General features: G+C 41.6%; 1 protein-coding gene across 3 annotated transcripts in view; it reads left to right on the top strand.

Moving 5' to 3' along the window:
* glra1 (glycine receptor, alpha 1) overlaps positions 1–24,961 on the top strand; it is a gene marked incomplete at both ends in the record, with an annotated part of 99,761 nt that overhangs the window by 27,363 nt on the left and 47,437 nt on the right. Inside the window, 3 exons of one of the 3 annotated variants that reach the window (XM_080501728.1) lie at positions 1,076–1,200; positions 1,464–1,475; positions 15,332–15,370. In XM_080501728.1, coding sequence (XP_080357854.1) covers positions 1,076–1,200; positions 1,464–1,475; positions 15,332–15,370 — 176 coding nt within the window. The remainder of the gene's footprint in view (positions 1–1,075; positions 1,201–1,463; positions 1,476–15,331; positions 15,371–24,961) is intronic. The other 2 variants (XM_080501729.1, XM_080501730.1) reach the window with 2 other exon arrangements.

The raw sequence follows: 24,961 nt of genomic DNA, 5'->3' as shown, positions 1-24,961 counted from the left end.
TTTTGAAAATGCAAATGCACCATTTATTCTTCATTCCCAGAGACGCAATTCCTACAGGTGTATTTAAACCACCGTAATCTACTTAAGTGAATTCATTATGCGAGGAAAAAAAATAAAAAGGTACATTTTTCCCTGCAGTTACTTTCCATTTAAAGGGAACTCAGCTTTCCGAGTGTTTCTCAACTTCATCTGGCACTTTCTGAATCATCTCATTCTAACAGTTTTCAGGCCAAGCGCTTGTATTTAAAAGTGCCGTATGCATAAACGCTGTTCCCAAACTTTTTCGGCGCATCAACCACAAACGCACGTTTTCTTTTTCGAAGTCCTTTGCAGTGATATTTCACACCTCAAACCTTTTGAACAAGTAAACTGCAATACATTGGTTGCAATAGAATAATCTACAACCTCTTTTAACCACCTTTACAGCATAACTTATTCTTCTCTTGGAACAGTATTCTTTGCTGTCAAATTTAACAGTGTAATTGTGTTCATTTTTATTTTTTTATTTTGGAAGCATATTTGGCCATGCTTCATCTTCATCTTTGTGTTTCTGCTGGCAGTGTCCAAGCATTCATTTTTGCATTCAACCACTGCTTTAAGCAATCAGAATTCTGTAAATATGCTTCTCTAGACCAAATATTTAACATGTTGAAGTCACTAAAGATTCTAGACACTTAAAATTAAAAGTGCACGAGGAAGGTTTTCTGAAAATGTGTCATATTTCTATGCAGAAATGACAATTAAGGTTTGAATCCTCTATATTGTAAAAAAAAAAAAAATAAATAGAAAGAAGTTTTAGCTGCTGCATAGTACTTGGGTCATATGTTGACATTATTCATACAAAATATGAAGCTAATCCAACATGTTTGATTAAGAAATATAAAGAGAAATTTTAACCCGGACAGCAACATATAAGCGATTGTCGTCGACATACAGGCGTATTTACAGCTACAAAGAAGCTGCCAACAGGATTAAGGAATTAAAGTTACGCAACACTGTTTCATCTTGGTTTCACGTGTCTTTTTCGTCGTCTTTCTCGGTGCTTAACTGAACTCCCTCACTTTCTCTCTTCCAGCTTGGCGGCGTCGAAAGAAGCCGCGGCGAGGAAAGCCGCCTCCCCGATGCCGCCGTCGGAGTTTCTGGACAAGCTCATGGGCAAAGTTTCCGGTTACGACGCCAGGATCCGGCCGAACTTTAAAGGTAGGAGCTGCCACCAAGACTGAGTGGGATAAGACAGGAATGTAGCCAAACCCGTGTGTTTCTGCATTTTATCACTTTCTCTAAGTACCTTTTTTTTAAAAGTCCAGGTTTAGCTGAGATTACCTCCAAAAAGGTTTGTATTCACTCATTTTAGTAAAAAAAAAAAAAAAGAAAGATTCCTTTATAATGCTCTGTGATTCTATATCTTCATGTTTTTTTGGTTGTTCTCAATCTCTCGATCTCTCTCATTTGTCCTTTTGCAGTGTACAACAAAGGTAATTCTGCCTATTACTCAGCTCAGTAACAGATTTAGCTTATTCCAACGTTAGCCACCCCCACCCCAACCTCCACCCCCACCCCCCCCCACCCCCCTTTTTTTTGTTTTCTTAACATAACCCCCGTCCCTGCACTTCTAGTCCCCGATAAGATGGCAAAGCGACTGCGTTAGGCTCTTGAGCTGTGTCATGATTGCTAGTTGGCTACATTCCTTGGTATCCACACAGTATCCTGAGTGCTTGTTTTGGTGGTCAAGGTAATGTGCCTCCTCTCCCGCCAGCGTGCTGCTCAACATGATTCCATTGATGGTTGATGAGAATATAAGAACTCCAGTGACCTCTCCCCGAATGGAAGCCCCCATAAAGACACATGTCAGAGGTTTCTGTAATTAAACTTGTCTCGCACCTCCGGAGCTCCGGCTCCCGGACGTTAAGAAGTTTGGACCACATTAGCGAAAACTGGGGCAACCCTCCATATTCATTAAAGCGCATGAATTATACAACAAGTTCCGACCAAAAAAAAAAAGAAAAAATTCAACAGCATCTTAAAGTTAATCGAATGTGACAGAAGTCGGAGTGCAACCCAGGAACAAAACGGTGATCGGGTTCACTTTGTGCTTTTGCTTCATGGAAATTATTGATTATTCATGCTCAGTGGTAAATTTTAGGCTTTTTTTGCGGGTGGAAATTGGCCTAAAATGAGGTTCCCAGTGTGTGTGTGTGTGTGTGTGTGTGTAGAATTCTATTTTTTTGTATATTAATTACTATTGATAACTCTTGATAGAAAGCAATGAGTGAAGAAACAAGTAAAACTACGATGAAATACTTTAGTAAAATGCAAATTTGAATGGGGTTTAATCTAAATGTGGTAAATGGGACAAATTAAAAACAGTTAAATTGGCTTCAATGTGAAACAGTTATTAGTTATTAGATTATAGTAGACTATATACAGATATCTCTCAAAGAATATCAGTGACATGTTAATAGATATTTCCACACTAACATGTATATTGAAGGTATTAGAATTTTAGACCAGAGTTGCATATTTAAATTCAGGAGCCCAGTTTTATCTTAAATTGCAGCAGCGGTAAAATAGTGTCATAATAACCTTTAAGCTTAAACTTTAAAGCTTTTCTTTGTTTGGACGCAGAGTATATGTGATGAAAATGTCTGTATTCACAAAAAAAAAGAAAAAATGCAAATTAAAATTATTTAAATCTCCATATAAATCTGATTTTAAAGCAACCTATTGATGTATAATGCAGTGAAATGCTAAATAAATCTATATATATATATATATATATATATATATATATAAATGTCCAAAAGCTGCTGCATTCTGAATTTTTTTTTACAAACGTGACAACTTTAATAATTATTTGTGTTGTATCTGCTACTATTCAAATTTTTTATTTTAAATCACTGTTTTTTGCTTGTTGGCCCATGGGCCTTATGAATAACACCCCTGTTTAATATGTAGTAGTTTTAGTATAATTATTACTATTTATGAATCCCAAAAAAGAAAAAAAAATGCTAATTTTAGATGTAATGATACAAGATTAATTTTATTTCACTGATAGTTAATTGAATAAAACTTAATTAAACCAAAAATGTTGCAATATTAGATTTTTTTGTTGTTGTTTAACAAAATCATTACTTAATCTGGTTAGAAATTGTAATAAAAAGTTGTAATATGTCAAATCTGGTGAATTTTTTATGTTTTTTTTGTGAATATTAAAGACTTAGCCGATGTTAAAATAGTTTTTCTTTCTCATTTAATTCACATTCAGTGACAAACATCATGAATGAATGAATGAGTTTGATGCTGTTTATGGTGGATTGACATGGATCTCCTTTTATCCATTTCATAAACATCCAAACACGTTTACTTTGATCTTTTAGGCGTATTGAATATATTTGCATATTTACACACACACACACACTCTGGTCCTGTTGATGGGCGGGCTGTCGGTGACGTACCAGGTGAAACCATCAGGTGTGTTCAGACTGCTGCCATGTGCACATGTCCGCCTCCGGTCATGTTTTCTTTTTTTTGGTTTTGTTTTCTTTTTTAAGCAGCCTCAGAGCGTCTCTGTCCTGCTGAGCTCATAAATCCAGTGATACGTGTCGCCTCGGCGGGGAAATCTCAGCTCCAAGCCGAGGGAGGTTTCATTGTTCCCGAGCGTCTGTCCTCAAACCTGCAGAAACGGCACAAAGGAAGCTTCGGCTGCTCCTCTGCAGCCCCGATCCATTTTTTTTTTCTCTCTCCTCGTATTTTATGTTTGAGATTTTCTTTTTTTCCATGAAAAAAACATTGGAAAAGTAGAAAAAGTTACAAGTAATCAAACTGCTTCTTTTTTTTTTTTACCTTTTTTTTTTTTTTTCTTGTACTTGTAAATATTAATCAGAACCAAAACACGGTAGTGACATTAAATATTTATTTACGCACGCACAAGTTTAAAACCGTGGAAACACACACACACGCAACAATTCATGTACAACATACGAATATGCAGAAACACACACTTACACACACATGTAGACACGCATAGGCATGCATATACCTCGCACGACACGCGTACACAAACATATATACGTGTGTGTGTGTGTGTGTGTGTGTACACACACACACACACACAGAGTTTGTCCACCTTCTTTGTTTTGCTACGTTTGAGAATATCTGCAGAAAAAGTACATTTCATTCCTCCCTGAACTGATGGTTGTAGTTTGACGTCCATGAAGCCTGAAGGATAGAGAGACGTGCAACAAGCATCACCGATATCAATTAACTTTTCTTTTTTTTTGCTTTTTTCTTCTTTTTCTCCCCCCCCCCCCCCACCCCTTAATGGCTATTAGAGTCTGTTTCAAAGAGATTTGTTGCGGCTCGGCTCCGATCGGCCGTGATGTTCCGAGAGCGGTGCCGCCGTGACCTTTAGAAAATCTGCATTCAGACGGGCCGACGTGGCTCTTATTAAGATTTATAGCTCTAATGTTTCCTTCACTCCACTGATGTGATGCAATAAAAAAAAGAGCGAGATGCGGATGGGAACGAAGACGCGCGGAGAATAACAACAGCGACATGACGTCAGGCGCAGCGAAAGTGTGTGTTTGCCGTGTTTCCGGCTCAATGTGTGTGTGTGTGTTTGTGTGTGTGTGTGTGTGTGTGTGTGTGTGTGGTGTGTGCAGCCGAACTGCATTTAATCTGATGATAATCTGATTGTTAAAAACTTTGATTAAATCGACTGAAGTGACGTTAGTCGGTTTTTACACGGCAAATTACGTAGATTTGGTCTGTCTTTTAAAGTCAGTTTCGACTAGTTATGGTTTTGTCATCGGAAAAGAGTATTTGTACCAGTTTTGGTTTGTTATTTGAAGGAATTTTTTTTTTTTCATAGTTTTTGGACAGATTTCAACAGTTTTGCACTGAATCTTGAAGTATCTTGACTTTTTCAGATTCGTTTTGAACTGACTTCTTAAATCTGATTTGGACTTTATTTTCTTAGTCTTTGGCTGATTTAAACTCGTTTTTTGACTCGTTATTCCGTCGGTTTTGGACTCGTATTGGACTGGATTTTAAATTGGGGGGTTTTCTACAGATTTCAGTTTTGTGGACTGGCGGAGGACTGTTTTTCGACTGTTTTCAACTGGTTTCTTTGTCTTGTTTAGGACTAAATCTTGAAGTAGATTCTTGACATTTTCAGACTAGTTTTGAACTTCTTGAATCTGATTTGGACTTTTTAGGCTGATTTTTTTCACCTGTTTAAACTTGCTTTGGACTGAATTTCACAAGTTTTTTTTTTTTTTGGGGGGGGGGGGGTAGCTCTGACCTGGTGTCTGGTTGCTCTTCTCTTCTTCAACCTGGCAACTTTACCACCAAAGGAGAGATTTTATAAAGACAAATAAATGAGAAAAGCGGAAGCTTGTCTGCGTTTTAGCTTCTTTTTTAACTTTCTGTGGAGTTCAGGGTGTTTCGTGACGAGGCGGTGGAAACGGATGCTTCGTCGTCCTTTTCAGTTGTCAGGTCAGCGTTGAGGAGAGGAGAGGAGGAGGAGGAGGAGGAGGAGGAGGAGGAGAGGGTCCACTGAGTGGGCAGAAGCTTCCGATGTGATTTAGCTGGTTTCTCCTTCGCAGAGCGGCGAGCTAACACGGCTGACACATTCAGGACAAGACATCTATAATCCATGAGTTTATCCTTTCTCTCTCTCTCTTGCTCGCTCCCTCTCTCTCTCTCTCTATCTCTATCTCTCTCTCTTCCCGCTCTCGTGTTGTTCCGCTTCTTTTATCCTTTCATCCTCTCTTCTTCACTCACTGATCCTCTCAAAGGATCATCACTTCCTCTCTCTTAACTTCACCTTCACATGTTTTATTTCTCTTTGTTTTTTTTGTTTTTTTTAATCTCTAATTAACCTGCATCTTTTCTCATTTCCTCGTTCACAAACACAAAACACACAGATCCGCAGTTCGGTTTTCAAAGATGAACTCAGTTTGATCTCTTTATGTGTTCTTGGTCTTAATTTTTGTCGTCGTTCTGTATTATTGTCCTCTTGTTTCTGTTGCGTGAGTCTAAGATAAGGTCAATAATATAATGACGGCCTGTTCATATATAAATCCCCCCGAGATGAGCCGCAATCGTGTGTGTGTGTGTGTATGTGAGCGTGTGCGTGTGTGTAAAAGAAAGGTCAATAATCCCAAAATGGGAAACAACACCAGGAGGTAAACTGCTGAGTCATCACTGAGCCTCGGCTCTGCTCTCACACAGTCAGTCGGAGCAAATAAACACTAGAGCCTCCACCTTTCCTCCGTTCTTCACCTCCTCTCTCCCCCTCTTCCTCGCCCAGCTGTAACGCCACAGAAGGAAAGAGAACTGGACGTTAATACTCAAGTACAAATCCTCCTGAAAATCTTCAAGTGGGCCTCGTTTTCTCAAAAGTATTCAGTCTATTAGTTACTATTTTACCAGCTGCAGTTACAGGTTTGGGGTAACAAACAGTAAAGTGACTCAGAGTTACTCTACAGTAAATAACTGGAAATATGAAAGTGTAATTTCTATTATTGGCAACAAAATATACTCAGTAGTTACTTCACATTCTAAGAATTACATTTTGAAATTGTTGTCAAATATGAGTAGAAGTACACCAGAAATACTAACTGATTACAGTAGTGGATGTAATTTCATTCATCGATTTACCTTTAAGTTACAAAGTAGGCGACGCAAACTACATCGCATACATGTAGTGTGAGTGTTTGTAATTAGTTACTTCCACTATTTATTATGTTACACACCTCCCACCTGCTCCTCTTCCTCTCCTCTTCCTCTCCTCTTCCTCTCTTCCTTTCAGCATCACAGTGAAACCACCACAATCATATCCACGGGTGGTGTTTTACAGCTGCTCCTCCCTCCTCCTCCTCCTCCTCCTCCTCCTCCTCCTCCTGGTGGAGTGTGTGGAGGAGTTTGGGCCTGTAGTTATTAGCTGTTGGAGCCTGATGTTCATTCGGTGTTATCAGCAGTTGTTTAATGGCTACTTAATGGGATTAATGGGCGTAAGGTAATGAGCGTGGGATGGACGAACGGAGCCGGAGGAGGGAGGGAGGGAGGGATGGAGGGAGGGGAGCATTTCCAAATTGCCAGGCGACTTTGCTTACGATGGGAGACGGGGAGGAGGTGCAGATGGCGAAAAGTGCAGCAAACACGGAGTACGCTTCTCACGGCGGTCCCCCAGGAGCTGAGAGCTGCTCGGCTCTCTCTAACACATGCAGCAGCAGCATGAATAAGCACTCACACCTCTTCCTCCTCCTCCTCCTCCTCCTCCTCCTCCTCCTCCTCCTCCTCCTCCTCCTCCTCCTCCTCCTCCTCCCCACCTCCTCCTGCACCTCCTCCTCTCGCGCAACCTCCTCTTACTGGAGTTTACATGCAGACGGAGGAGCGCTCCACTCCTCTGCAGCCCACAGGAAGGTCTCACAGCTCCTTTGGTATTCCAGGTAATAGCCCGGTCCTTTCTCAGGCAGGAATGTTAATGTCGCCTCAGAGGTGAATCTTCCCTGAGTTATGACGAAAATATTGATCACGCGTCAACGCCTGGCAGCAGGAGGAGGAGGAGGAGGAGGAGGAGGAGGAGGAGGTGTGGCGTTAAAGGAGCGATCCAATACGCTGCAATCATTACTGTTGGAAGTAACTGATTGTAAAGTAACCGATTACTATCCTGACACAAGTTACTCAGAGTTTCTTTTCACGACCTTCGTCAGACTTCCTATTTGCTCGCGTTAAACTGTTCTGGCCGGAACATTCTCCCGCGTATTGCGCCGCCATTTTGACTTCAGGGATTCAGATACATTTTTTGGGGACGTAAACATGGACGTCATTCACCTAAAGACTGAGAACCGAGAGGAAGTGGCCCCTCCAGTGCCCCATGTGGTGAGGAGGATAACTGCGTCAAGGATCCTCCACTGTGATTGGTCAAGGTCAAGTGGGTCAAGGGTCACAGGAAGTGCTGCCAAGAAGGTCCGCCTCTTGGGGATAAAACTCACTGCACATGTTAAATCGGTCTATTGCTTAATTTCAAGTAGAGGAAGTCGCGCGGCCGGAACCTGTACGAACCGCGTAGTAAATATGTTTTTGCTAATAAATAATCGTGTAAACTATAACTACCTCGATCTGTTTTTCTCAGTCTGACACAGACCTATAACTCTTAACGCTGGCATTAGCAACTCAACTGCGTAACTCGTGACTATTTAGGCCTCGTTTACACGACAACGTGCCAGATGAAAAGGCATTGTTTTTTTGTTTTCATTTCAGAAATTTTTTTATGTTTCCATGGCAACATTTTGCAATCTGTAGTTCGCGTGCCGTTCCAGGAGTTGGCGCTGTTGCTGTAATGAAACCACACACACAGACGTGCGCAGAGAATAGCATTAACATTAACTATGACGAGTTTAATTGCTATTACGTTGACGGTCAACTGTAGAAATACCAAGCCCCGGGAGAATAAGGACCGGGAGTCTTGTTGTTTATCAACTGAGCACGTGCAGAGCTACTGTTCAGCAGCAACGCAGTAGGAGCGTCTCAGAAAACGTTCGTTTTTCCCCTCGTTTCCACCGTTGTCGCCACCCGACATGCAACAAAAATGTCCCATTTTCACTTGAAAACCGTTGCGTCAACTGTGCCTCCCTGAGCAGTACTTTTTGAATTAGTAACTAGTAAAACTAATCCATTAGTAATTGTCAGTTGCTTGCAGGTCTTAGCGCAGCTGATTCACTTCTTGCCGGTTGCCGTGGGTCGAAACCTGCGCTGTGAATGTGGGATCAGGATCTCAGATGTTAGACAGGCTCCTCTAAGCCCGGGCTTAACCCTGACTCACACACACACACACACACACCCTGCAGAGCACTGGCCACGCAGCAGAAACGGCCTTTTGGTGGATTCAGGCAGATTATAGAGTTTAAGTCAGCCGTCGACAACAGTTCATGGTCACGTCGTGCTCCCTCCATCTATCTCTGCGGCCCTCCCTTTTCTTTCCCCTCCCTCCAGCCTGACAATGACAGATTACAATATGGCTCCCAGACTTCCACTCGGCGTGCTCGCCATCCCTCACGCTGACACCTGTCAAGTACAGCAAAGCAGGTCGGGCCCAGTTTCCTCAGTTCACGGAAATTTCGGAGGCAATGTGGGACAATCAATCAGCAAATCTGAGTCAAGGAGGAACAAAAACTCGTCCACAGGGGTCCATATTTAGATCTCTGACCGTAGTTGAGACTCGAGACGGACTTTGAATAAGATTTGAACTTGATACAATATGGGGTGAAAGGCACTGAGCAGATGTTGGCCACTGCAGGCCCTTTTCCCAGAAGCTGGGGTGACGGATTAGAGTTACTGGGTTGTGGGATAGGGATTAGTGTCAGATTAGCATTGGGTAGAGGTTGGAGGTCAGGGGTTTAGAATTGGGCGTTAGAGTTGGGGATTTAGGGGGGGGCGGGGTCGAGATCAGGAGATTTAGGGGTTGTGTGATAGGGGTGGGTTTTGGGTTAGGGTTGGGGCTTAGAGGTTGCGGGGTAAGGGTTAGGATTAGGGGGTAAGGCTTCAAGTAAAGTGGTGAGGTGTTTGAGTTCCGGGTGTTTAATGGGGATTAGAATTAAGATTAGCTGTTGGGATTAAAAATATTATATAATCCAGAATGCAGTCAGAAAAACGTGTATTTGTTCAATGACGGTCATTTAAACATTGTATCAATAGAAACTAAACTAAAAAAAAAAATAAGGTAGAGCATATTAAAGACAAGCTCAAGACAAACTTAAAGTCCTTATAAATCGATCAACTGCTCTAATTGCCATCAATCAATGCGCTTGTTCATCAGTTTGTTATCCAGCATCAAGGACACATTTTCGCAGCCTTCAGTATGATAAACGTTGCCCCTGAATTCTTATAGAGACACACTCAGTTCAAGCCACACCAGAACACCAGACCGGTAGAACGATTCTCAAGAATGATCTAATGTCGGGCTGCAGCTATCGAACATTTTAGTAATCGAGTATTCTATTAAATATCCTATCACTTATTTAAAGCCACATTTTAAATAGAAAATAGGAAATGAGATAGATCACATAATAACGACTAAGCTGATTCCTTTTTAAAAGAAATTGACTTTTATTGCAGGTATTTAATGCAAAGTAGTAGTGAGTTTCAGTCACAATGACCAATAAAAATGCACAAAATGTCATCCCACTTGTTTTTTCTAAGTATCAAAAGAAACAGACTGATTAAAAAAAAAAAAAAAAATTAAGTAACATTAACTCTTGATTTTGCTTGGCTACTCTTGCCCATTTTAAATGTTTTCGATCCACATTCTCACATCCCACATTCACAACTATTACCAAAAGACCACTTCCATCGTCTTCCGCTTTAGACGCGAGGCGTTGACTTGTGACGCAGGCACATTGTGTCACACTGAGAAAGAGTCCGTGTGAAATGTGAGCTTTAAATTTAATCAAAGAGGCTTCGAAGCAGAGGAAATGATTTGATTGAGGAATCGTCGCAGTTCTAATCTAATGTCACAGTCCTGCTGGAGGTTCACACTTCCCCCCCAACAATAGCAGACATCATGTTTCTCTCCAGGAACGACGGGCAGAGAGTTTTGTTCGGCTCCAGTAAATCCACTCGCGACAACAGTGGTCAGATCAGAACTCCGAGTGGATGATTGAATACATGACTGAGGAGGGGAAAGTGCTGAGTCACTGTTAATCTGAGGCGGCAGTTGTGCAGTTCAGTTGCCATGGAGACAAAGTGACATGCAGGTGTGCAGCTAGGTTGCCATGGAGATGAAAGTATCTTAAAAGGGGGAGGGGCAGAAGTGTTCGTTCTTTCTTTCCTTCTTTCTTTCTTTCTTTCTTTCTTTCTTTCTTTCGTTTGGGTGGGAATGGTACGGACTGGCTAGGATCAGCAGAGGGTGGTAGTGCAACTTCATGAACGCCAACCTGCCGTTGAACCCAATTGAAGAAGAAGAAGAAGAAGAAGAGAAACAGTCATCAGGGATGAAAATGCTGAGGGGAACAATAACTTTTAATGATGTTTCTTCTGCAAGTAATGGCTGAGATCATTTGAAAAGCTCGCGTTTTTGTTGTTTTTTTTTTTAGATTTTTATTTACAAACTGTTTTACACTGATTTACAAAAAATCTTGCAACCAGTGTTCAAGAAAATGCATTCAACTCTTTCCTGTCAAGTTGCTTGATTTGGTGAACCTTTAAGTTGGACAAGTTATGCACTAAAGTTTAGGCTGGAAACAGATATTTTATAATATCGCTACAGAAAGATAGTGTGTTCTTTGTTTAACTCGCACACACTGAATGAAAAAGAAAAAAATAATAATGCACATATGTGCCAAAAGACTGAAATGCAGTGATGGAGTAAATATCAAGGATAAATATGCTCTACTTACCACATTCACTTGCACATCGCAGATGGAAACGTTATACAATGTGTGTGTGTGTGTGTGTGTGTGTGTGTGTGTGTGTGTGTGTGTGCGCAGAAACACAATGAGAATATGCGATATCCTGTGAGTACACTGTGAAACATGCAAATCTAAAAAATGCATGAAGCAGTTGTACGAACTGGAAATAAGAGACGTTTATTTCTAAAGATAAGCAGATTTGGCTTGTATTGCCAATATAATCAAAAACTACTACTACTACAAAAACACCCTTTTTGATAATTAGCACAAATATTTAGTTGTTTTTTTTTTAACTGCAATTTACCATTTTTTCCCCCCAATTCAATTCAACTTTATTTATAAAGCACCAAATACAACACAGTCATTCCTCGGTGCTTTTAACAAAGAAAATAGAAAAGCAATTTACCATTTTGAGTCGAGAGGAAAACAAATACGACCATTAAAAGGTTCCGATGAGGCGCTTTTTACTCGTCACTGCCGGGGCGGGCCGTGCTTTTCATCCTCAGTTAATCAAACAAAGTGAAGACAGGTCAAAGTTTTATCTACGTGCAGTGGCTCGAACCTTGAGGATCCAATCAGCCGCCGGTGACACACCTCAGCCATGGGGAACAATGAAGGGTTCGACCTTCACTTCCTGCTCCCTGACTCCAGCATGTGGGCGCCACTCTGTGGTAAATCAGCCTCGCCGGAGAGTCGAAGCATCTCGGCGCCTGACTGATGTCGCCCGTCTCGAACGGTCACATTTTCCAGGGCAGAAGTGGAAGTTTCTGTCGGTCTGATGAGCGCAGTTTTAGAATTGTTTTAAAATAATTTTTAGATTAATTGCGCCTATTTCTGGGAAAGGAAGTGGGCGCAGAAATAATCACAGCTTCTTCTCATAAACCAGAGTTATAAATGCCAGAGGGATGGGTCGTGGGGGCAAAATGAGATTTAAATATTATAAAGAAACCAGAAAAAGGTTCCTTCGTGCTCTACGGTCACACAAAAAACAGGTTCCTGCCTTTTAAACTGTGTAAATGTGACTGTATTCATACTTCCGTGGTTTTGTTCTGAAGAAGAAAAGGGAAATCAGTGACAGCGAACATGGTGACGTTTCAACACGAGAATTTCAAGGTTGACGCCCAATAGCGGTTTTTCTATTGGGTTTAGACGACGGGACTATTTGTTTCCTTGTGCTTATATTCATATTCATATTCTATTCATATTCATATTCATTGGAGCACCATGGACACGCGTTTTAAGTTTCATTTCCATGTTTTCATCAGGAAGGCAATGTTGTACGTACTCGCCCAATTCCAGGCTTCTCAGACTTACCGCCTTGGAGGATCGTGTTTCATGCCTTTCACGCAAAGCGGCGGACTTGCTGTAGGGTTTAGACTCGCTTGTGTTACAGCTTCGCCATGATTTGGCCAGATTTGTGAAAACTTGACTTCTGTAAAACTCCTCTCGCCGGTGAATTTGTCATTGGTTATAGGATTGGTATTTTATGTTGAAGTCCTTGAGCGTTGCATTAACCGCGCACATGACTTTTTTGCCGACACGTTTTTTTTTTTTTTTCTGGAGGGGCACCGGCTCCGACTCCAATCCTCACAACCGTGGTCACGGTCCCAGGCGATAAACGCCGTCAGCACCCCAGTGGTGAAAGATAACATTGCACCGTGGAATTTTTTGGGGGGGGGAGTGACACGGTCAAGTGAGGTTCAAACCACACCTGTAATTACTGCTGATCCCTCGCCTCCAGATGTCGCTAAAGACTACGGAACACAGATTCATCCTTTCACAGCCAAGCACAGTTGGACTCATTTAAAGCTCACAACTGTAATTCATTGCGATTCCTATGCAATCGGGTCTCGGCCAGTTCTGCTCGGAGTCGGACCTCAGAAAACTTAGAGGGCACCAGGATCGAGCCCTGTGGAACTCCACATGCTGCAATACCAAGAGTTGTGATGCAAAAATAATAGTGTAGTTGTTTTGACCAAATTAGTTCATAGAATGTCAATAATGAATCAATGTACTCTGGAGATCTATAAATAATCATTGTTAAAAAGTGAAGATGTCGTGTGATGAATTGAGGGATACTCTTAGTCCATTTTTCAATAATCATGAAATAATGAAAATAGTCTGCAGTTCATATCAAACATCAAAGATTTGTTTGGTTTTGGCTTGTTTGGACAAAATTAAAAATTCATAAGACGATATCTGGGATTGTTTCTATTGTATTAATTTCCTAATCCTCCTAATCCACGTCTCTAAGTATTTTCATTATGCGATAATCTAAATTAGATTTGCACGTCAGAAAACTAGAATGTTCCCGGGAAACTTTTTTTTTAATGCGACTGCTCCTGTGTGTTGGCGACAGTGAGCTTGGCCGCTAGTATTTGGATTCACTGTAAAGTTTTGGGTTTCCGAAGCCTCACGGGCTTCAAGGAACAAAAAAACCCCACAAAGAGATGAAGATTTCTTCTTGTTTAAATTGAGGGTTTTTTTCTATCAACTGTGTCCTGCCGTTTGGGTGGGATTGTTGGATTTTCATTTAATTTAAATATAAAGTACCATGATGTGTTTATGTGGTTTTTTGGTCCTCTATAAATATCTTCCCCCGAAGAGTCTCCATCGCTTGGAATCCTGTACAAACAGTGACAAATTGCAGACTTATGCAAATAGATTTCTCTTTCAGGTTTGTGTTGGTTTTGTGGATGATGAAACCATGAGTGACAAACAGGAGTTTCCAGGAGAGATTTTTTTTTTTTGGGATGCTTCAGCTCCTGTGTAAATGAGAGCGATTTTCTAGAAATGGTTTCCTTTGTTTGACGCCATTGGGGGGAGCACTTGGCCCCCACAAGCGCAAAAATGTACGCGAAGAAGAACTTTGAGAGTAAAAAAAGAGACATGCGACATAATCGATGCGGGAAATAACAAATTCCACAAACAAAAGTTGTGGGAGGCCAGTTGGGGAAATGCCTTTTACCACAATAGTGATTCCGGACGTTCTAAATGACACTGAAGATAAAGTATTCTGCACCGATCTGAATATATGTCATCTTCCGTATCCATGAGGTCAAAAGTGCTAAATGGATGGTGTGGTGTACAGGTATCCCCCTGAGTGCTGCTTGGTACGTGTGAAATCAGCTGACTCGGCTCTTTGGCTTGTCGGAGACGTCCGACCGGATCCCCAAGCCCTCGACGCGACCAAACGAGACCAAACGAACTTTGATCACTTCAGCTGTTGTTGGATTTTGCAGTTCACTCTCCAACCCGTTGCCCCAAAAAACAAAGTGTGTAAAGTCCTCTCAGGCCCAACGAGGCCCTTAAAGAGAGAAAAGAAAAGAAAAAGAAAAAAGAGAGAGAAAAAGAGAAAACGAAGCCAGTTTGACATGTAGTCTTTTGCACTCTCCCCGCCCTCCTCCTCCTCTTCCTCTCTCTCTCTCTCTCTCTTCCTCTCTCTCTCTCTCTCTCTCTCTCTCTCTGGCCTCTTGCATCTCCTGTAGTGCATTTTGCTAGCCGTACTCAGCTCCTCCTGACGGATGTGCATTGCAACCCTCCTCCTCTCCATCTCAGTGCATCGCCTCTCCTCTCCTGCCCGCTGCAGTATGGCAGTACACTTGTTTTTTCTCACAAGACTCGTGCATCTACCCCCCCCACCCTCCTCCTCCTCCCCCTTCCTTCCTGCTATTGCCTCTCTCTCAGTATGTTGCCCCCCCCCCCCACCCACCCACCCCAACCCCCCCACCCGCTGCCACACACTCACCCCGGCTGAGTGTTGGCAGCAGTACGACACCTTAGATAACCGAGCCTTGCTGTCTTGTCCGCTCCTTGATAGACGAAGTGGTTGTTTTCCTTAACGAGGACAAACAACGTGTAGTTGCTAACGTGTTGTTAGTATATGCTGTGTTTAATTCTGATCTTTTTTTTATTAGACCCCAAAGGCTCCAAAAATGAAGCTACTCACAAGAAAGGTACTTTCCTATTTTCTTTGTTTCCCTTTCTTTCTTTCTTTCTTTCTTTGTTTCTTTGTTTCTTTCTTTTCTTTCTTTCTGTCTTTCTTTTCCTTCTTTCTTCCTTCTCCTCCCTCACCATCTCCTTGTGTCTCACGATGATGCCGCATTTCCCAACACTGTGGAAATGCCTGTTCCGGTTCTTCCTAATCGCCACGTATTTGTCCACGCGCATTCCTCCGTAGCGCCAGGCCGCCCTGTGTTGTAGCAGGTGAGAATGTGCCGAGATCAGCAGGATGTGAAGCTTCTCCTCCATTATAGCTGCACATTGAGTTTCATTAGAGGAGGACACGGAGAGAGGAGGGCTCAGCACGACGACAGGCAGAGCAGCGCACATTCATCATCCCGTGGTCGGCCTCACTAAGAAAACACCCAGCCGATCCTCCCAAATACCAGATATATATATATATTTATATATAGTTTTTTTTCTCCTAGCCTCATGAAGACACTATGCCAGTAGGTGGGGGTGGATGCTAAGGCCCATAAATATCCCAGTATTCCTTAGTGTTTCTGTGCCACAATATGTGTTAACAATGACATTATCCACTTAATAGATAAAGGCTGAAGCACATTCAGACAGTGAGTTTAATCTCAATTAATTAAACAATACTTTACAACAATGCAATGAAAACACGCTGTGCTGAGGAATTGTTGGATTCTTTAGTTTCTGTCGAGTTCAGTCCAAGCGTGAAGCAGATTCACTTTGTTTCTGTTTGTAAACACGTGCAAAAACGGTAAAATGGTGGATGACAATGTGTTGCAGATGCTCACGTACATTCTACTTGTTTAGAACACTGAGACAAAACCACAGAATTTAGTCATACAGGGATAAGCTGCATTTAGCTGTTTTTTTTTCCTGTAAACATATAATATCAGACTGTTATACAAAATAATAAAAATAACATTAATACCAACAAACACACGTAATAAACACAAGTCATGCTAACATTCAGGTTGAAACCTGACGTGCTTCACTCTATGCCAAAGGGCTTGAAACATCGTTAATACGCTATCACTCCCTCTCACATGCTTGAAACTTAACGCTAATGTCCTCCAGCTACTGCGCTCACACCATGCTAACACTGCCAGAGTTTCGCTAAGAGTCTTGACACTTTGCTACCTACGCCTCTATAGGCTAACAAGCTTAGCAGTTCGCGAAGATGCGCCAGAACAACAATGTTCTGTTGACACTAATATGCTCAACATTCAGCAAATTATTTGTACAATCCCCTAATAATCCGCTCACGTGCGCTACGCTAAGCTAACTAGCTCGGTGCTACACTCGGTCAATCGGCTTGATAACTCAGTCCACAGCTGTTAGCGCGTTAAAGCGCTGTGCGTACGCTGCGAGGGCGCCAACCCAACAAGCAAGGTTCCGGAAAACAAACTCATTCAGCGAAATATCCTCCCTCTGTGAGAACAACACCTCCATCCCATTACCTGAGCAGTGGGCTCGGGCGATGAGATAGATCGAAGGCCACGAAAAAAAACAAAGGCGTCTGCACATTGGCGGCGTTTTGGCCCGCAGCGCTGCAGATCGGATCCCTTTTGTGTCTGATGAGTTTGGGTGAATGATGCGACGGAGGGAGACAGTTTGCAGACTGGAGACCTCGATTACCTCGGGAGCTCATTGTGAGGAGACGAGGTTTTATATTAGCAGGCAGCAGTCTGTCTGCCTCCGGGCTGCTGCCATGCATAACTTAGCCAGCCAGCCCCTCGCCAGGAAAAAAAAAAAGAAAAAAGAAAGAAACACTGCAGCGCTAATGGGAAATAATTTCTCATTTTACTGTTCACATAGCAGGCGGAGTGTCGTAGCTTGTAGCTTAAGAGATATATGCAAGAGGACAGGATTGTCAGTCAGTTCCCGACAGTGTAAATGTTAACGTTGGCGAGATTAGTTCCTCTTTAGCTCAGTCGCCGTCGCTAAAAACAAAGTCGCAAACTTCACGGCAGCATCGAGTTCAGTCACGTCAAATCTCATGGTGTGATGTTTGATCAGGGCCTCACTGGCCTGGTTCACCCTGCAGATACCAAACCATTTGGTGCCGCACACGGCGCCGCAGTGGTCATTGCTCTTGCGTCACAGCAAGAAGGTTGTGGGGTTAAATTCCAGCCTCTCTCTGTGGAGTTTGCATGTCCTCCCCATGCGAGCGTGGGTTAACCCCGAGCAAGGCTGCCTCCCGATGGGTCAGTTCATTGGTGAAATTGCCGCAATAAAGATTAAAGCGCTACTCTTATTCTACTACAAGCACATGTTAAATACTTTTATTAGTTCGCTCCAAAAACTAGCCAAAAACTTGTTAATTCCTCAAGCTGTCATCAGAACCTTCAACAGACTTCTCTGTATCTTTAAATTTCACACATCTGCATGAACATCCAAGCTGATGTTCAATTGTTTTAACTTCTAAAAGGTAGAAGTTTGATCCAAACATGAAGATACAAGACTTTTCTTTGTGTACTTTAACATTGAACTCTCCCTAAAAAGAAAGCAACTAGATTTGATCCTGATAAGTAGTGCAGGTTTCGTTTTAGTCCCCGTAACACCGTCAGCCAATTAGAAGTGACGGATGTGAGCCCCAGTGAGAGATTCTCCAATCAGCTGCTGGCGCTGGTTGCTATGGTGATTCCGGAGCGAGGCAGACAGTCGCAGAGTACGAGAAGACAGTGTAATAGAAAAACTTCCTTCACTGTGAACGACACAACCTGGTGTCTGAGATCCCGGTGTAATTTAGTGTTTTTACTGCAGGAGATCTGCCACGCGAGAGAAACTTCCCTTTTTCTGTTGGACACAATAATTCCAGACCGTGAATAGAGTGAAATGAAATCCGTCTGCACTCAAATCCAAACACACATTTAATCTAATAAAGTCTCAAGTAAGCTACAAGTTTACACCGGCAATTCTACTAATACTGGAAAGTAGTGCACAGCTACAGGAATACAAACATAGAGGATGTTTTCACTTTTCATCTACTTCACATTGCTTTATATATGTAGTTGAATTTATATCGTGACAAATATCTCCAGTTATTGAATGAGTCGTAAAAAAAACACAAAACGTGACCTTCGCAACCAACGTTGGTTGACGAAGGGAAAAACACACGGCAGCAGGACTACAAACATGGAGGACAGCACATGCCCGCAGACTACAAACGTACAACAGCATATAGGTGAAGTGCAAAACACGGATGATTGCACAAAGTTACAAGACTACAAACATGGAGGACAATACATAGACACAGGACTACAAACATGGAGGACACTACATAGAAACATAACTACAAAGATGGAGGACAATACATAGACACAGGACTACAAACATGGAGGACAATACATAGACACAGGACTACAAACATGGAGGGCAATACATAGAAACATAACTACAAAGATGGAGGACAATACATGGACACAGGACTACAAACATGGAGGACAATACATAGAAACATAACTACAAAGATGGAGGACAGTACATAGAGACAGGACTACAAACATGGAGGACAATACATAGAAACAGGACTACAAACATGGAGGACAATACAAAGACACAGGACTACAAATATGGAGGACACTACATAGACACAGAACTACAAACATGGAGGACAATACAAAGACACAGGACTACAAACATGGAGGACAGCACAGCTGCCGTACCACAAACATGGAGGTTTGCACAGAGCTAAAGGACGACAAGCATGGAGGCCATCATACAGGTACAGGACTACAAACATGGAGGAGTTTTTAACCTTTTTTTTTTCAAGTCTTAAAGTGATATATTTCTTCTAGATATCAACTGTTGGACAATTTTCACATGAAATTGTCATTAATTGCTGAACTGAGTGGAAAGAAATACTGGCACACTAGAAGCAATGTGAGCATCGCGATAGAAGGTTTCAACTCTGCTGATTGTCGCACGGTGATAGTTTCCATTGATGACTTTCCTCGTATCGTCTCGGCCTTCACACTTTGTTTTTGTTCTGCGCAGCCGGCTGGGTTCAAGCCATTCTGGTGGAAATAATCATTTTAGGGGAGAAAGAGGCTGAAGCTGAGGAGACACGGAGGGAAATAATTCAAAATGAAAGCGAAACAAAGGATTAACGAAGGAGGGATGGCGCAGGAACGAGAAGACTGTCTCAACATATTCAATAAGAAATGGAAAGAAAGAGTATACATTAAAAAGGAGAAAAAAACAAGGAGTAGCAGTGTAATAAAATAATGAGAAGGGACAAATTAAATTAAAGGGACACCGGGAGGGGAGGAGGGACAATAGAAAAATAACAAAAGGAAGAGAAGAAAGGATGCCACTAAAAAAACATGAAGCAGTATAATAAAGAAAGGGCAAACTAAATTAAAGGACGGTGAAGAGAAAATAACAAAATGTAAAGAGACACAAAGAAAGGGGGAACAGGAGAAAGAGAGAGAGAGAGAGAGAGAGAAAAGGACAAATAAGAAACGCAGTTTACAAGCCGAGAGGATGAAAGGATGAGTCAAAAAAAAAAAAAAAAAAGAAAGGCAGAGGAAAAGAAAACAGCCTGAGAGCTGCAGCTGAGCTCCACGTGGAGGAGGAAGGATTCTCATCCAAAACCTCAACTCTTCCTGGGACCTGCAACACGTGAGATGAGGTTCAATAGGATGAGACTGTGACATGAGATGGGACGATGTGAAATCAGATGAATGAGATGAGATCGTAGTAGAATAAATGAAGTGATGTGATGTGGAATAAGATTAATGATGAACTTGAGATGTGATAAAAGTAGATGGAATGAGATGAAAACAGAAGCAATTAGATGAAATGACATTTAAAAAAAATATGATAAATAATGAAAAAAATGAGATGAGATATGATGTGTTAAATTGAGATAGAGGAGATGAGATACAGTGAAATTTACAAAGGAAGGCAATGAGGTTAGATATAAATCAGACGTCATGATAGGGAACGGGATGAAAGGTTTAGATGAGAATAAAAGTTCACACGAAATGAGATGCAATATGAGGCAGAAATAGATATGCAGTATAAGAGATTATGATGATGGAAAGAAATTTAATGAGATATGAAGATGTGAAGTGAGATCAATATAGAAGAAATGAGATGAGATCAAATGAGACGAATGAGATAAAACCTTGAGATGAGATTGAAAGATGAAATGAGATTAAAAAAGAAATTATGTCAGATCAAATAAAATGAGATGAGAAGGGATTATGATGATTGATGATTAGAATGGATGAAATGAGATCAAGGAAAATATGACACGGAATGAGGATAGAGGGAATGAGATGAAATAGGAAAAGTATAAAGTGAAATAAGAATAAGTACATGAGATGTGACATTAAACCAGCTGAGATGTTGAGTTGATATGAGAAGCGATGTGACGAGATGAGATGTGAGCTTTAGTACTTATGGATGCATTTCTTAGTACATTTACACTAGTTATGACTTTTTTCGGGTCATTTCAGAATAGTTGGCGATATTGTAGACGAGTTTTGGACTAATGTTGGATTATTCTCATATAAATTGTATGTCATAAAACCTGAACTACTTCAGGATCTATTTCAGAATGTTGTACTTGGCCAGCCGTTCATGGAGGACTAAATGTGCCAAAATGAAAAGTAAATAAATAAATGCACTATTAAATAATTTATATAATGTGTCATTAATTAATTAAAATACCAATTATTTATATGTAAAAATGTTTTGTTAACCTATAATAAATAAATAAATTCATGAAGCAACACTGGGCCATGAAATAATTAAATAGTGACATCATTAAATATGTTGTTTTTTTAATATATAAAATGACATTACGTTAGTGACACATTTAATGACACGTTAAAATATATAATTTAAATTTAAAATGAATTAAATAATGACACATTTAATTCATTATTTAAGAAAATAATGATACATTTGTATAATTCATTCCAATGTTAGTAAATCATTGAACATTTAATTGATTATTTAATTGTGTTTATATTTATTACATTTTGGCACATTCAGTCATCAATATACACTGGACCATGAAATATTTAATTAATAGTGAAATAATTAAATGTTTGTTTGTTTTTCTACTTTTACATAAAATGAATTGGTATTTTAATGCCTTAGTGACACATTCAATGACGCTTTAATGTGTGTCATTCTAATTTTGATTAATTAACGACACATTTATTTAACAGGCGTATTTACCCATTTAATGTGAGCACATTTAGTCCTCGACATTCGGAATATTTGCGAGCATCGTCGTGTGTTGTGGGAACCGAAATGCTTTGAGTGGAGGTCCTGGAGGCTCCTCCTCCTCCTCCTCCTCCTCCACCTCCTTAGAAACTCATCCAGTGAGTGTATGTGGGGAGGAGGTGGTCTTAATGCTTTGGCCGGTGGCCGTTCCCGAGGCAGACGTCAGCCGGGAGGCCCGCAGGATTTACGCTTCGTAATGTGATTGCATGCCGCTGTGGAGCGAGGAGACACTTTAATGTGACCTGCGGGTCGGAGCATATTGCAGCTATTTCACCACTTTTATTGAGAGGTGGGGAGGAAGGAACAAAAATAAAAAAAAATAAAAAAATAAAAAAAAGGCTTCCATTCAGATTTATGCTTATCCACTTGGCGTGTGTCATGGAGAACACCTTCCTAATGTAATTGCAGCGTGCCGCAGAAAGCTAACGCTGCAGAATGACTCCTGCTGGCTGCAGTGCTTCCAACACACACACACACACACACACACACACACACACACACACACACACACACACACACACACACACACACACACACACACACACACACACACACACACACACACACACACACACACACACACGTTAATGCTCAGCCCAGTGGCCTGGTTCAAAGCAGGAGAATATGGCGGTGGGAGGACCGTGTCATGTGACCGCCGGGCTTTTCCTCGTCAGGACGAACCTCGGCTGAAGAGTCGAGTCAAACTGTGACGGCCTCCGATGTTCCAGAGAGCGGCTTGCAGCTCCGGGGAGGTGGAGCAGAACCAGCTCCACGTTGGATGGAGTGACTTCTGAATACGCTGGTTTCTGAGTAACTAAGTACATGAAAAGTGTCTGTTTCATTGCATTTATTTGCCAGTAGTCTGGCGTAGTGGAAAGATAATTAGCGTCTGTGTTTAAGGTTTTTTTTTTTTTTTTAAACACACGCACACACACGCACAAGGGGGCATTTTGTTTTTACTAACATTTTTGATCAGTTATTGTTAAGAAATAACTGGTGCAGCCACTAGTTATTTAGTAGTAATACTAACAGAGAGTCTCAAAGTGGACATCTTTTGTTTTGCTTGTTTATTGTCAAAAAACAAGTTGAGTTTACTGAGATAGTAACCAGCTGACGATAATGCTAATGCTAACAATGGGCTCAGTTACCCACACGTTGCTGTCAAATATGCTCCTATTATAATTCTTATACTGATACTGATACTACTTAAAGTACTAGAAGAAGAAGTACTACGACTAAGCTGTAAAAGAATTTGCGTCTCGTTTAAAAAAAAACAAGTAATAGTACAAGCTACTAGTAATAGTAAATACTTTTACTCCCACTTGTGCTACTACCATTTTGAGTACTACTAATACTAGTACAACTTCATTCCTCAAGAAAAGTGGTGGCTTCTTCTTCTGCCTTCTTAATAAACTGGTAATGTTGCTCATAGAGCCGTAGAATCGTTTGCTTTTCTGATGAGCAGCTGTGAACCAGGAACTAAAACCAAGTTACTATTCGTCTCATGCTGTGATGTCAGAGTTCACATCTAACCCAATCAGAGACGGGTTATTGAAACAAAAAATGTAGATGAAAGGAAACAGGTCTGTGTGAACAGGTTGTTTTTCAATGTGGTTTCTGTAAAATGGGAAATGTTGGATCATAGCAGTGTGTGTGTGTGTGTGTGTGTGTGTGTGTGTGTGCGCGCGTGTGTGTGTGTGTGTGTGTGTGTGTGTGTGTGTGTGTGTGTGTGTGTGTGTGTGTGTGTGTGTGTGTGTGTGTGTGTGTGTGTGTAATCTGGAACGACTATCTACCTTCCTCTCAAGATGATTAAAAGCATCGAGCTAACAGCAGCAAGTCACGACACATCGTGAATCACACACTGATTAATGGAGCAGATGACCGAAACACACACACACACACACACACACACACACACACACACACACACACACACACACACACACACACACACACACACACACACGGTCAGTCAACAATCTGCCCGGAACATACCATCAGGAAAACAAACAGGAGGGATCAGACAAACACAGGCAGTTGCATTCACACACATCAAAACAAACAAACACACACATACACACACACACACACACACGCACACACACACGCACACTGTTATTGATTCCTGTGTCTGTGCAGGCAGTGATCAGCCTGTCATGTCCACCTGTCAGTCAAATCCAAGCTCAAAAAAGCCCCGAAGGCTCAAAACGATCGGAGTTCAGTTCCCGCCCCGTCATCGGAGGAAAGCTTCTGAAGTCAGGCACTGCAAATATTTGCAATCGTTATACTCGTGGTAAAATGTGCAGGTTTTTAACACCTGCATGAAAGAGAAAATGCAGAAAACTCTTGTTATCCGCTGATGGCGTCATCTTTGACTCCGACGGTTCTCATCAGGTTTGTAGCCTGAAAAACTGCATCCTTTCCCTTTAATGACTCTTAATAACCCAGTTCGTAGCATCAAAACCGATGTTCTCTTTGATCTGGACCGGAGTTCTCTTCAGCGAAAAAAAAACGTTTTCCTTTGGGCGACGTGAAAAATCGCGTAGAAAATCTTTCCAGGCGGTTTGGTCCAGTCTCAAAAGTGAATGTGAACCGGAACCAAATGAAGGCGTGAAAATTCTCAGCATGCGTTCCCACTCCAAAGGGAACCGAGTTCCGGACTATCGGAATGTAAAACAAAACAAAATCATGGCCCGGTTCTAATTCAGCCCATTAGCTCGCATCAACGTCGGTTTACAACGAGACAAACACAGTCCAGATTAAACATGAAAGCATCCCAATCCAGGCCAAATTCAACATGGACCTCACGAGACAACAAAACACGCTTGACAATAGCCTGCAGCCAAATAGCATGAAGCCTCGAGGCTTTAAAGTTTTCATCAAATAAATCTGACGCCAGTCTGGAATTGGCCTGAAACTAGTCCAAATCTGGGCTAAAACTAGCCTGAAAACATTTCGAAACTGGCATTAATCTATCCTTTAACCCGCATCTGAGTTAATGTAAAGCTAGCGTAGAGGCGCTACTGAAGTAGCATCAAACCAGCGCCGGTTTTTCCTGGAGAAACACAGATGTGTGTTTATGCTATAGCCCTTAATACCTACATAAGGCTGTGTGTGTGTGTGTGTGTGTGTGTGTGTGTGTGTGTGTGTGTGTGTGTGTGTGTGTGTGTGTGTGTGTGTGTGTGTGTGTGTGTGTGTGTGTGTGTGTGTGTGTGTGTGTGTGTGTGTGTGTGTGTGTGTGTGTGTGTGTGTGCGAGAGAGAGGATAATATGTATAAACAGGAGGAATCAGATATAAGATGGGAGAGACGAGCGCTCACATGCCAG

The sequence above is a fragment of the Blennius ocellaris genome (genome assembly GCF_963422515.1).
Source record: "Blennius ocellaris genome assembly, chromosome: 9".
In the NCBI taxonomy this organism is placed as follows: Eukaryota; Metazoa; Chordata; class Actinopteri; order Blenniiformes; family Blenniidae; genus Blennius; species Blennius ocellaris.
The sequence above is the reverse complement of the archived record's forward strand: the minus strand, read 5'-3'. Positions and strand labels throughout refer to the sequence as shown.